The sequence below is a fragment of the Myotis davidii genome, unplaced genomic scaffold (assembly GCF_000327345.1).
Source record: "Myotis davidii unplaced genomic scaffold, ASM32734v1 scaffold962, whole genome shotgun sequence".
NCBI lineage: Eukaryota > Metazoa > Chordata > Mammalia > Chiroptera > Vespertilionidae > Myotis > Myotis davidii.
In genome coordinates this window covers 4,941,834-4,955,563 of record NW_006295559.1, presented here as the reverse complement: position 1 = coordinate 4,955,563, position 13,730 = coordinate 4,941,834, and the positions used below count along the sequence as shown (strand labels likewise).

General features: G+C 41.6%; 1 protein-coding gene across 1 annotated transcript in view; it reads right to left on the bottom strand.

The window, feature by feature from the left end:
* The window catches only part of COL6A5 (collagen type VI alpha 5), a 98,965-nt gene that overhangs the window by 64,646 nt on the left and 20,589 nt on the right, over positions 1 to 13,730 (bottom strand). Inside the window, exons 4-7 of the mRNA XM_006770213.2 lie at positions 11,331 to 11,963; positions 6,188 to 6,748; positions 3,355 to 3,909; positions 334 to 909 (exon numbers count right to left, since the gene is read on the bottom strand). Coding sequence (XP_006770276.1) covers positions 334 to 909; positions 3,355 to 3,909; positions 6,188 to 6,748; positions 11,331 to 11,963 — 2,325 coding nt within the window. The remainder of the gene's footprint in view (positions 1 to 333; positions 910 to 3,354; positions 3,910 to 6,187; positions 6,749 to 11,330; positions 11,964 to 13,730) is intronic.

Sequence of the window (13,730 nt, the reverse complement as noted above, 5' to 3'; positions counted from 1 at the left end):
AGTGTTCAGCCCACAACACCCTGGTAACGGGAAGCCAAGACATCATTTATGTTCTGCTTACATTTTTAATGCTACCCCCATAGAAAGTTTAAAGATTACAGCCCTAACCGGTTTGGCTCAGTGGATAGCGCGTTGGCCTGCAGACTCAGGGGTCCCAGGTTCGATTCCGGTCAAGGGCATGTACCTTGGTTGTGGGCACATACCCAGCGGGGAGTCTGCAGGAGGCAGTAGATCCTTGTTTCTCTCTCATTGATGTTTCTAATTTCTACCCCTCTCCCATCCTCTCTGTAAAGAATCAATAAAATATATTTTTAAGAAAAGATTACAACTTACGCTCTTGTGCATTGGTACACATATTTTCTTGTATAGGCAAGGTAATATCTTTAAGTTTGTCAAAATCACGTACATGGATAGTATTGTTTTTATTCCCTGCCATAATCTCAAGTTCATCTTGGTTGGCCTTATCTACACCCACTGCGTAGATGATGATGCCTTTGTCTCTTAATTTTGATGCTGTGTCATTGAGCTTGTCTCGGTCATGGGATTCCCCATCGGTGATGATGACCAGCATCTGCTTCACATTTTGCTTGATGCGGCTGCCGTGTTCCTCCATGAACAGGATGTTTGTGTGATCGAGAGCCCTGGCAGTGTAGGTATCTCCACCGGGGCTCCTGCGCCTCCTCAGATTCTCAACGACTCCTGATCGGTTTGCATATGTATTGAGGTAGAAGAGAACCTCAGGCTGGTCAGAGTACTTGACAGCTCCAAACTGAACTCGGTCCCGGCCAACATCCGCTTTATTCACCAAATGGACAGTTAAGTTAATCATGCTTTCTTGCTGATGTGGAAGTATGCTGCCTGAGTGATCCAGCACGAACACAACGTCCAGCCGTCTGATACTTTTACAAACTGAAAGAAGAAGGAAGCAGGCGTCACAAACTTTCCACCGGGTATTCGACACAGACAGCTGAGAAGGGGAGCAAACGAACATTTGCGATGAGCCTACTGTGTGCCAAACACTGAATCTCAGTTCGTGGAGGTGACTATTACCATCTTACAGAGAAAAAATTGAGGCTCAGAATGTACAACTTGCCCAGCTCATGCTTCCAAGGACAAGTGTGCCCTTATCTATATGACTCCACTAGCGGTAGTTCTTATGCCACACCACTCTTTTCTACCTCATTAGCACGTCTCATGCCTTTCGCTAAGCAGGCTTTCAACTGGAAGGAAATGTCAGAAGGTAGTTAGTTCAAAGTCAATATGATGGTGAGACGTGACTGATGTTTGCCAACCTGGTCTGCTGTTTTAAACAGCTCGGGGGCTCATTGTATAATCTGGGATTTTTATCGTATTCCTTCTGGCCCCAGCTACCTTCTGATAGGCAAACTTTCCCACACCCTCACCACATTTATTTGTGCTCCTTCCTCTGACCTCCTGAATTACAACTCAAAAAAGGAGTGGCCCCAAGCTGGGGTAAATGTAAGGCTCCTCTCACCTCATTCCTAGCCCCAAGCCCTCCTTCCTGCACATTAGAAGCAAAGTGACCATTCAGGCTGGGTCACCAAAGTGTGGATTTTCTCTCTTCTCTTACCCTTCGCTCAGTAACATAAGCACCTGCTTTCCCAAGGTTGGCTTTCTCCATTTTCCACCTGCCTATCATGCCTGAAATTCTTATTACTGGCCATGAGGTCTCAAATTTTCAAGTCTAAGACTCTGTGGGTGAGCCCAACCTATCTATGTAGGAACCCAGGCAAGAACCCAGGTTTCTACAGATATAGGAACTGAATCATAAATATTTATCGCCAGGCCTAGTCAACAATGAGATTGGTGACTAGTCATGACTTGATAATATTTTAGGAGTCTTTCTAATGTATGAGTCAGCTGAAATTTCACCTTATGCTATAGACAGGGCCTCCACAAACATGTTTATCAACATGAAGAAATGACAGGAAGAGTCCTATGGATTTCAAAGGTGGGGCTGTGGTCTTAAGGTAAACCATTCTTAGAATGTCTCTCAACATTACCAGAATCACTGTCATTCTTAGAAAAAGAAAACACTCCAGGTAAGTTGTTATGAGAGAAATCTCAACACCATTGTCCAAAACTCATAGTTTATACTGATATATCTTATTTGTTGTCTTCCTGAAAATTTCAAACACATAATTCTGAAGTATGAAGCCCAAAGGAGGTCTCTATGTTGCCAGGGGAACAATATATAGCAAAGTTATTAATACTTTGGTTTGTTCTCTTGTATCCAAAACACGGGTGTTTTTAGTCTTAGATGTGGACTTATTTCCAGTTCTCATTCAAGAGTCAATAAAGTTGATGGGCTGAAACTGAAGGTTGCTCCATATAATTTAAAAAGGACTACAATCTATAATAATAAAAGCATAATATGCTAATTAGACTGGACAGCAAACAACCTCCTGGACGTCATTCTGGATGTCCTTCCTGACGAAGCAAAGGGGGCCAAGGCAGAGGCAGTTAGGGGTGATCAGGCAGGCAAGCAGAGGGATTAGGGGCGATCAGGCAGGCAGGCAGAGTGGTTAGGGGCAATCAGGCAGGCAGGTGAGTGGTTAGGGGTGATCAGGAAGGTAGGCAAAGGGGTTAGGAGCCAGTAGTCCCAGATTAGGAGAGGGATGTCCTAAACCGGTAGTCGGACATTCCCCGAGGGGTCCTGGATTGTGAGAGGGTGCAAGCTGAGCTGAAGGACCCTCCCTCCATGCACAGATTTCATGCACGAGGCCTCTAGTTTATAAAATAAAAATGATGATTCACCCAAGCAATCATAAAAAAAGGTAACACATTAAAATTTCCCAAAGGGATAGATACATGGACAGGCAAATGTAAAATATCTAGCTGATAGAGGTTAAGAATAATAACGTGAAGTAATAAAAATACACACAATATCTTAAAATACAGAGGGGTTGTTGGGGAGGGGGTGTTTAGGGTACTGAATTTGATGTAACTTGACAAATTTGTATTTCTTATTACTTACTGCTTAACAATGGTGTAGAAACAATTCTGGAGAATCATTTGGTATTAAAAATTGGCTCTGGAAAATCTAGGTATGCAGGTACTAAGGAGTTGAAGTTTACTGTAAAATTCTGCAACCTTCTTGGAATGTATTTGAAGTCACCAAAGCCAGATTATTTTGTTGCCAAAGTAGCTGACAAAGCTGTTCATCAGGAATATCCTTGGAGGTCATGGGTGTTTCAATATAACATAGATAACACCAAACGTAACACCAAAGTCCAGTTAGAGGCCAAGGTCCAGAGTACAACCCAACGTTCACCCCACTATAAAGCCAACAGCTCACATCCTTGAGTCCTGAAGGATAACAGGGCCACTTACCATAACGAGCGCACACTTGGGAGAGAAGTTTACTTTCTATGTCCTTTAGATGATCGAATTTCTCAACATGGAAGACCAGGCTGCCATCCCCACTGATCTCCTCTAGCTGACTCCTATTGGCACCATACACCCCCACAGAGATGATGATCACATCCTTGTCCCGAAGAGCTCTCGCAGGTTCTCTCACATCATCCTGTGCTTCTCCATCCGTGATCAGAATGAGAAACTTTTTGACTCCAAGACGGGCTCCCTTGGGATGGGTGAAATATTCATCTACAAAGGTTAGTGCCTTTCCGGTCAAAGTGTTTTGGCCAATGAAAGACATTCTGTCTATTGCATCAGAAATTTCTTTTTGGGTCAAGTATTTATTAAGCTGGAACTCTTCCTTACTATCATCACTGAATTGAACGACACCAATTTGAGTTTTATCTGGACCAATTTGAATATTAGCTGACATGTTCCTCATGAAGGTTTTCATTATCTCAAAATTTGCAGTTCCTATGCTGCCAGAGCTGTCCACCAGAAACATGATGTCAGCCTTCATGTCTTCACATCCTGAAAGTTATAAAAAAGATCAGAAACAAGCTGGGCTGACAAGCTTCTCAGAATATGTAGAAACAATAAATCATAAATAAATGCATTAATTAGAAAACATGGAAAATTAACTCCAGCAACTGCTATTGCTTTGAAAAATTTTATGCACTTCTTTAGCAAAAGTCTGCTGACCAGAACCTTAAATCAGAAATCCATTGAAGATTACCCAGGAAGTTTTAAGAAAGAAATGTAACTTCCAAAGTGTGTATTCATTTATTCATGCATGCATGCATCATTCATTTATTCATAATTTATTCATCTTATAATTCTTGAAGTATATGAAATGTCAATTCTCAAGCTATGTGTTAAGGATGTAACAGTGATTTTTTTAAAAAAGGAATAAGAGAAAAAGTAATCAATTTCCTACACTCCTGGGACAAATATTTCAATGTTTCAGTCTGAAAAAATTAAGTAGCCCGGCCAGAATGGCTCAGTGGTTGAGCGTCCACCTATGAACCAGGAGGTCATGGTTTGACTCCTGGTCAGGGCACATGCCTGGGTTGCGTGTTCAATCTCCAGTGGGGGGGTACAGGAGGAACCAGTCAATGATTCTCTCTCATCATTGATATTTCTATGTCTTTCTCCCTCTCCCTTCCTCTCTGAAATCAATTAAAAAAATTTAAAAAATTAAATAATCTTTACATATTAAAAGTGTGCCAGTGTTCAGGGCCTGCAAGAGATGTACTGCAGCTCCTCACATTGGTCCAGGACCTCCTCCCTTGAGAGGACCTGAGACACAATCTCTTTTATGTTTCCTGAAACTCTTTTACTTCTCTTGACATCAACCCCAAAAATCGTTGGAGACTTTTACTCTTGTACTCTAAGACTAACCTCTGTCCACAACATTTCCTCCCATAACAGGGAGAACAATGAACAAAATGTGATTTAGGATATTGTTATGAATGCTACTAATTTGCTTACTCATGTTACTTTTTGTTTGAGTGACTCAGAGAAAATTCCAACACATTTTTAACTTTTGTAAGTTCAAATAAGTGAGAATTCTTTTCCTTTCCTTGCCAGTGGACACCTTAACTGACTCCCACAATAGTACCTTTTATGTAACACTTACTACACAAGGCACTCCTGTAAGTGCTCCACATGCATCATTACCTTTAAGCTCCACAACAAGGTTACACACAAGGGACCAATGCAGGTAGAGAGTAAGGAGCCTGTTCCAGGTCCACAGCTAAATGATAAAGCTGGGGTTGAATTTGGACTCTTTTACTCCAGCATCCCTTCTCCTATGCCTCTCAGTAGACAATATTTTCTAGTGCTGATACTAGCAATCAACACATACCAACTTCAGTTAGTGAGTGGCTATTCTTCATAAGACAAATAATAGTCAAGTACAGGAATTTGAAAATTTGTTCTTCCTAACTTTTGTTACCTAATTTGTTCAGAGCAAAAATGCATATATGCATTATAAATAAAAATAAATAATAGTTACATATCTACTAGGATATGCATTCGTAATAGAGAAACAATGGTTGGTGTGTATTATGCTAAACCGATAAGAATTCCCCGGTGTAGGTATTATCCTCAGAGGAGGAAGTTTGAAGCTCAAGTAGAAAAATGAGTGGAACCCTAATTTACTGAAAGCCAGAGCCCATTTTCTTTCTGCAGATGAGTATATCTGCCTCACTGAGTGCATGTGCATACGTGGGCGCGCGCAAGCACACGCACGCACACACACACACACACACACACACACGTGCGCACAATAATCTCTTACACACCACAGCAGTGGGCTTTGTCAAGGCCACAACATTCTTAGTAACCTTCTACTTCTGACTTTCAAGATGCCCCGGGCAGCTGTCTAGTATAGAGAGATTCCCCAATCTTAGCAATTGGTTTAAAGTAAGGGGCTGGTCCAGCCAGTGTGGGTCAGTGGTTGAGCATTGACCTATGACCCAGGAAGTCGCGGTTCAATTCCCGGTCAGGGCACATGCCCAGGTTGCAGGCTCAATCCCCAGTGTGGGGCGTGCAGGAGGCAGCCGATCAATGATTCTCTCTCTTCATTGATGTTTCTATTTCTCTCTCCCTCTCCTTTCCTCTCTGAAATCAATAAAAATATTTATTTTAAAAAAAAAAAGTAAGGGGCTGCATCCTTTCACAGTGATGAGGGAAGTTAGCAAAACGTTAGCCAGACAACTGGTCACATCACCCCATGTCTCCGCCTATCAGTCTGGCTGAAGCAACTAACAAAGGGCAGGAATAAAGCCTTTTTTGTTTTGCTGACCTTTTTCCATGCAGATGCTGCGGACAACTTCATCTTTGATGCTTTTTAAAGAATCAAAGTTCTGCCCAAAGTTAACCCTTTCTTCTTTCCCAGCGATTTGTAGCAGTTGTATTTTGTTCACCTTCCCAATGCCAACAGCATGAGTGGTGACTTGCTCAGCCCTGACTCTATCAGCAGGTTTTAGGACATCATCCCTAGACTCCCCATCCGTCAGCACAATAAGGTGACAAGGAACCTCGCTGGACCTGTGCTTCCTTCCCTCCTTTATTATTGGCAGCATGAAATCCAGGGCTGCCCCAATGTCAGTGTCGCCGTAGAGCTGCTGGATATTTGAAACAGCCTGTCTTAAGGCCACTTCATTCGTGTAAGTATGGATATCAAATTCCACTCTCTTCTTATCCGAATACTGCACAGCCCCAACGCGGACTTTGTCTGGGCCAATGCTAAACATGTCGATCACCCTCAACATAAATTTCTTGATTTGCTCAAAGTGTTCAGGCCAGATGCTGGTTGAGCCATCGATGAGAAAATAGAAATCCGCCTCTTTTGTATCCGCACAGCCTGCAAAAAATAAATACATAAATACATAAATAAAGTAAATAAATAAATAAAATAAAAAATGAAAGTGTGTTCTTTATTAATTATAAACTGGAGAGAAATTTGCAAGCAGGTTTGTAGAGGAACATGCGGCTTGAGGGTTCTGAAGAATGAGCACACTTCAGAGCCAGTACATTTCATTGAACCCATTGATGCCCATTTTCTCCTTTGCAATTTGCAACCCTCTTATGAGGAAATGGAAGCAGAGCGAGGCCCAGTGGTTTGTCTAAGGTTAGGAACAAACAGCCAGTAAATTAAAGAGTAAGGACCAGATTCCCAAGTCTCCAGGCTCTACATCAGATTGTTTTCCTAGTATTGACACCCGCCTTTTATTTTATTTTTTTTAAATATATTTTATTGATTTTTTACAGAGAGGAAGGGAGAGGGATAGAGAGTTAGAAACATCCATCAGCTGCCTCCTGCACACTCCCTACTGGGGATGTGCCCGCAACCAAGGTACATGCCCTTAACTGGAATCGAACCTGGGACCCTTGAGTCCGCAGGCTGACGCGCTATCCACTGAGCCAAACCAGTTAGGGTGACACCCACCTTTTAAGACAGCTATGTCTTATCGTTTCTTGAGAAACAGGGTGGGGCAGGTGACCTCCTATTCTTACTTCCCCAGTAACCTCCTCTTCCCAGAACAACAGGACAATGTATTTAAAACTAGAACCAGGTCATATTATGCTTCTATGTAAGTGATGTACCATTGCATTTAGAATTTAAAAATAAAAATTTGACCTGATCTTCTCTCCTGCTTTCCTCTCTGATCCTATTTCCAACAATTCGTCATCTTACTCATTGTGCTCCGACCACACTGGACTTCTTTCTGTACTTTGAATGTGCCGCAGGGCATCTGCACTTGCCCTCCTCTCTTCCTGTAATATTTTTCCCCTAAAGGTTCTCATGGCTGGCCTGGTAGGTGTGGCTCAGTGGTTGGGTACTAACCCATAAACCAGGAGGTCCCCAGTTTGTTTCCTGGTCTGGGTGCATGCCCAGTTATGGGTTCAATCCCTGGTGGCAGGGGGTGGCAGGCAGCTGATCAATGTTTCTCTCTCATCCATATTTCTATCTCTTTATCTCTCTCTCTTCCTCTCTCTAAAAGTCAATAGAAATATATTTTTTAAAAACATTGGCATGGCCGGTTCCTTCTCATCTCATCATGGATGTGCCAACCCAAATGTCTGTTCTTCAAAGACCTTCTCTTCCCCTCCAGCTAGAGTACATTGATCATTGTCTTTCCTGTATCCTTACCTATTTTCCTTATGATACCCAAGACTTTCTGAAATTCTCTTATTCATTTGCTCATGAGCACAGCCTGTTTTCTGCCACCCAACATCAGCTCCCAAATCAGAGACTTTGCCTAGTTACTCTGCTTCTGTCCAGTCAGTCTGGTATATCATAAGATTTCAAAAAAAATTGTTAAAATAAAGAACCCTCAGTGTTCATTCCTTCTTTGAACAGATTCTAAGAAAAAGTGCTTTAACTTTCCTAATAGTCTATATACAACTCTATCTAGCCATTCACTGCAATCCGGTAGGAGAAAAAGCATTCTTTAAAAATCTAGGTTATTTATGTAATTATCTGGGTGAATATGTAAAAAGCTCTTTAAAATACAAGACAATTTAGTCATTTCAGAAATATTTTCTTTCTTGACAGCTTCTTGGGAATTTATAGCTATTGACAGTTCTTCAAGCTATGGGGAGTTGATTCTTAAGAAATCAGAAATACTGGAAATAAGTTTGACCCTGAGAATTAAACTATGAAATCATCACATTAAGCATTAGGGCAGAGATAAGCAGTTATCTGCAAAAGACAGGGTTGATCCCAGGACAGCAAAACTTGACAGCAACCAGAATTAATTGATGGATATACCTAAGAAAGAAGAATTAGGTGTTTTTCAGAAAGAAGATAGCAGTGCTCAGTGATGAAGGAGAGAAAAACATGAGTCACGGTGGGTATCCATGGCAATGCCCATCCGACCCTGCCTGGAACTAGAGTGTCCTATATACTAGCCACTAATCACATGTTTCTATTAAAATGCAAACTTAAACTATTTTAAAGTTAAATAAAATTTAAAAATTAGCTCTTCCGTCACACTAGCCACATTTCAGGTGCTTAACAGACCCATGTGCCTAGTGGCTATCAAACTAGACAGTGTAATTGTAGAATATTTCCATCATCACAAAACGTTTGACTAGACAGTGTTGAAGAAGAATGTGTCCCCTGACTCCAGGACTCACCTATACAGTTATATAGAGGGATAGATAGACATGTAGGTCTATATATTTGATTTAAAAATAGAGACATCCACCCAATTGCATGCCACTGGACATTTCAATGATAAAACTCCCTTGCTGTGATCCCACAACCTCTGACCGTCTTGATGACAATTCGGCTTCTCATTTGGCATGACTATAGGGAGAGAATGTATTCTCAGAGGACATGAGTGTCCAGTGCCTTGGCATTGGTAGTTTTCACTCAAAGATATTGATTACTCCTTTTCTAACTAAACATTGGTCTCTTGGTTTTGCTAATGTGAGTCTCCCCTTGATTTAATGAATTTCTAGTTAATAAATTAAATAGTACAATGTGCCAGATGTGGTGGATACAGCAGTGACTAAGTCCATATAGATTGCTTCTCTGTGTTCGACCATTCGAACATGACAAAGCTTGCCACCACCCTGTGGTCCATGGCAAATTCACTAAAGTAGTGGTTCTCAAACATCACTAGCATGAGTTTATTGGGGAGCTTTTTAAAATGCAATTTCACATAAACCTTTGTTTGGCTTCTGAAGAACCCAACCTAAGTCAGGTGCTGATATTTGAGAGCTACTGAACTAATAAGATGTCACCTACTGAGGTTTTATGAAAGATAGCCATCCTTTTGGATGGCCCTTGTACTAGGCTTGGTCCCATATCTTCCCACTGAGAAATTCTATAATGACAATAATAGCTTTTTGTCACATCATTGCAAACTCCCTGAGACCACAGTGCACATCCCTCCTATGTCCAAATGGTTGGTTCTAGACAAAGGTGGCTGCCTTTCTCCAGGATCCCCTTTGATCACTCAGGAGGTAACAGCAGACTGGTTTCTTTCTGCTGCTTTGCAAGGTGTACATGCCAGAAAATCCAGGGCTCGCTCAGGGTGCAATCCTTAAACCTTCAATTGACTGGTCTGAGTTTAAATTAGCCTGTAATATCACCGGACGGTTATAATTATTTTCCACTTGAGTGCTGCCAAATTCCAGTTCCAAGTGTTTGGAAACATTTTATCTGCAGAGTAAATGTGTGAAGACAGCAGATATCCCAGAATTAGATAAAGTCACATCAACTATCTCTTGGCATGTACCTTTGAAAAGAGCTCAGCAAAACTAGAACAGATTCACAAAGCATCTTAACTTGAATATCCTTCACTTAGAAAGATGGAAGGGGAAAAAATTTTAAAAAAATATTAAATAGCAAGAAAATAATCATGGTTGTACATAAGGATGATCCCTGCCAGACTTTCATAAAAGTAAAACATTTGCAATGACCTGTATATCCAACAATTTGGGATATGTTAAACAAACTATGTTCTATCCACGTGCTGGAATATTATTCCCAACTTTAAAGGAATGCTGCAGAAGAATATTTAAGGAAAAGGACAAAAGTGCATGATACAGGTTGATGAGAACGTGGGTAAGGCAGATAATAGTGGTTACCCCCAATACCCATTCTCTCCTTCTTCTGAACTAACTGAACCCCCAATTTTCATCTAGGTAAAAATTTCCCCTTGGCTGCCCCAAACAAAGACCACATTTTCAGACTCCCATTTATACCAGTGAATGTGTTATGTGACTGAGTTCTGGCCAACGGCATGTAAACAGAAATGATATATGTAATTTCTGAGAATATTCTTGAAGAAAAGGAGGCGAAAGCCTGCCTTTCCCCTTACTTGTTGTTGTTGTTGTTGTTGTTGCTGGCTGTGAATGTGATGCTCAGAGCAGTTAACCTGGACTATGATCTTGGCAGTGAAGGCCATAAATACCACACAAAAAAAGAGACAGGATCCCTGACACTGTGGCCTACCACACCAGTTCAGAATGCTTACACTGGGGCTTACTTATGACACACAAAACTAGTTTTAGTTTGTGTAAAGAATTGTTATTTTTCCTTTCGTTAGTCACACCCAAATGTAATTGTAACTGACGTACCACGTAACCTGAAAGTCAAGAGCTATAAATGTTAAAAATGGTTTTATCTGAAAGGTTACAGACTTTTTATTTTCTTCTTTACGTTCCTCCAAACTATTAAACTATGACATAAATAACACAGTTTAGCTTTTTTACACTTTTTTAGGTAAGATTGATGCATATGCTAAAAATTTCAATGATTTTTAGTGAGTCTGTAAAATTTTGCAGCCAGCACCAAAATCTAGTTTCACAACATCTCCATAACTCCTGAAGTTCCCTTAGCCAATTGCAGTCGGTCCTCCTTCCTGCCCCAGCCCTAGGCAATTACTCATGTCACTTTTATAATAAGAAAAGTATTTTCTCAAACATACCAGTTTTGTCGAGATCTATTTGTTCCGATCGAGTGGAAACTTGGGACCATATTTCATTCTGGACCTTTTTCAGGAATTTCGTGCTGTAAGTTTCCAAATCTGCATAGGACTTCAGCATGGAAGACGTCTGTCTCGGTGGGTAAGATGCTATTTCTTCTAACTGGGTACTGTTGGCCCCTTCGATGCCCATGGCAAACACAGTCACGTCCTCCAGCCGAAGCTTCATCGCGGCCTCGCGCACCTCGTCGTCTGAGGCTCTGTGAGTGACCAGGACAGCGATCTGAGGCACGCCCTCGGCCCTTCTGCTGCCACTGGACCTTAAGAAGCCTTCTCTCCTCAACTTCTCAATGGCAGCCCCAGCATTGGATTTGCCAGTCCGGAGAGAAAGCTTCTGGATTTGCTCCTGAAATGCAGATTGATTCGTGCTTGACTTCAGAAGAGAAACAGCCTCCGCCTGATTGCTGTAACTCATAAGGCCAAGCCGCATGCAGTTGTCCTTCACATCCAGGGACATGGTAATGTTATTCAGGAAGTTCTGCAGGTTCCTTAGATTTTCTCTGGTCCCAACGGACTCATCCACCAGGAACATGAGGTCAGCCAGTGAGTCTTTCTGACAGGCCACGGGGAAGGACACTACGGAGAGAGAGAGAGTGCATGAGAATTAGTCCGAACCACCAGCCCAGAGCGAGAAAGGCAATTTACAGATTGCCAGAAGGCAATAGTGAAAATAGAGGTAGTCATGATAGATGAAGTCAACACTGCTTCCTTTTAATAAACAAAAGATAAAAATTCAGAACAAACTTAATTTTTTAGAGGCTTTGCAATGTTATTCCCTCTATCTGAAGAATGCTTCTTACTAATTTTCCCATCACACCCTCCACCACCATGATCTTCATCACCACCATCACCATCAATATGACTACCACCAACTACCACCATCAACAACCATCAACAATAACAACCAACCACCACCACCACCCCCAACACCATCTCCATCTCCAAAACCATCACTACCACCTCTACCTTCACCACCACCTCCTTCACCACCATCATTCTCAAGTGCTGTGATACAGAGATGAGTTAGAAATACTCTTGACCTTAGGGGGCTCACATGGGGAGGACAGATAGCTGGATTATACTATTTCAGACAGGAGTAAGTGCTAGTAAGGAAATAAGACAGGTAACTCAAATGAGTTACTATGCTGGAGATGTGGTGTGAGGACTAACTTTTCTGAGACATAAAGAAATCTGGGAAGGCCCTCTCTGAGAGGATCGTATTTGGGTAAATGAAGAGAAGGATTCAGCCACGTTTTTTCTGAGAGAAGAATAATTCTGGCAAAGGAACAGTAGAGGGTGGGAATAAGCAAGAAACTCAGAGGTGCTGGAACCAGTGAGTGAGAGGAACAATGAAGAATGAGGTCAGAGGAAGGTGGGTACCAAATTGTTAGGACATCACGTCATCTTATTTAAATCTTTTAAATATCACCCCAGTCGCTGAGGAGAAAAAATGAATTCAGGGGATCTCAATTAAGAAACAGCTTTCATAGTCCAGAAAAGAGATGATGGTTCTTAGACAAGGATAAAACTCCATAAGATAAATTAAGGGTAGTTTTGGAGGTAGAACAGAGAAGACTTGGTGATAAATTGAATGTGAGTGTTGAAAGACAAAGAAGAAATGATGAAAACTCAGTTTTTTGGCCTGAGCAGCTGAATGGATGTTGGTGGTGTCTCTTTGCAAGATAGAGAAGAACAGGTTGCAGGGAGAATTCAAGAATTCCATTTCAGACATGCTAAGTGTAGGAAACTATGGCAGATGCCAGATAAACAGTTGGTTATATGAATCTGGAATTGAGGGGAGAGTACACCATATGCACATAACACTCCTGCTCTAAGCACAGGTGGAGGAACCACAACTGAAGAAAGTGTAGCCAAGAGATAAGCTCAAACTTGCCAAGAACTACCCATTAGGAGTGGGAGCTCTAGAAGCCAGATGGCACATCTTACTTATCTCAGTCCCTAGTGCCTGTGCCAGGTACCTAGTGCCTGGTGGGAGCCCAGAAATATTTATGGAATTAAAAGAAATTTTCATAAATCTGCCAATGTACTCTGAACTCCACGCGGTTGGCTAAAATAAACCCAAACATGACTGTCCAGGTTAGTGTTTATTTGTAAATTATTAAGGATAGTAACCTGTGTGCCAGATAACATACAAGCCATCTCACCCATATCATAAGGTAGTCACTATTATCCCCACTGTATAGGTAAAGCTCGGAGGTTAGGTAACTTACTCACGGCCCCACTGTACCAACGGAGGGTATGCTCGTCTCTGCCTGGCCTCATGCGAAGGATATTGTCCCCCTTTAGTGTCACTATCTCTTAATTGACCAGCATTTATTGGAT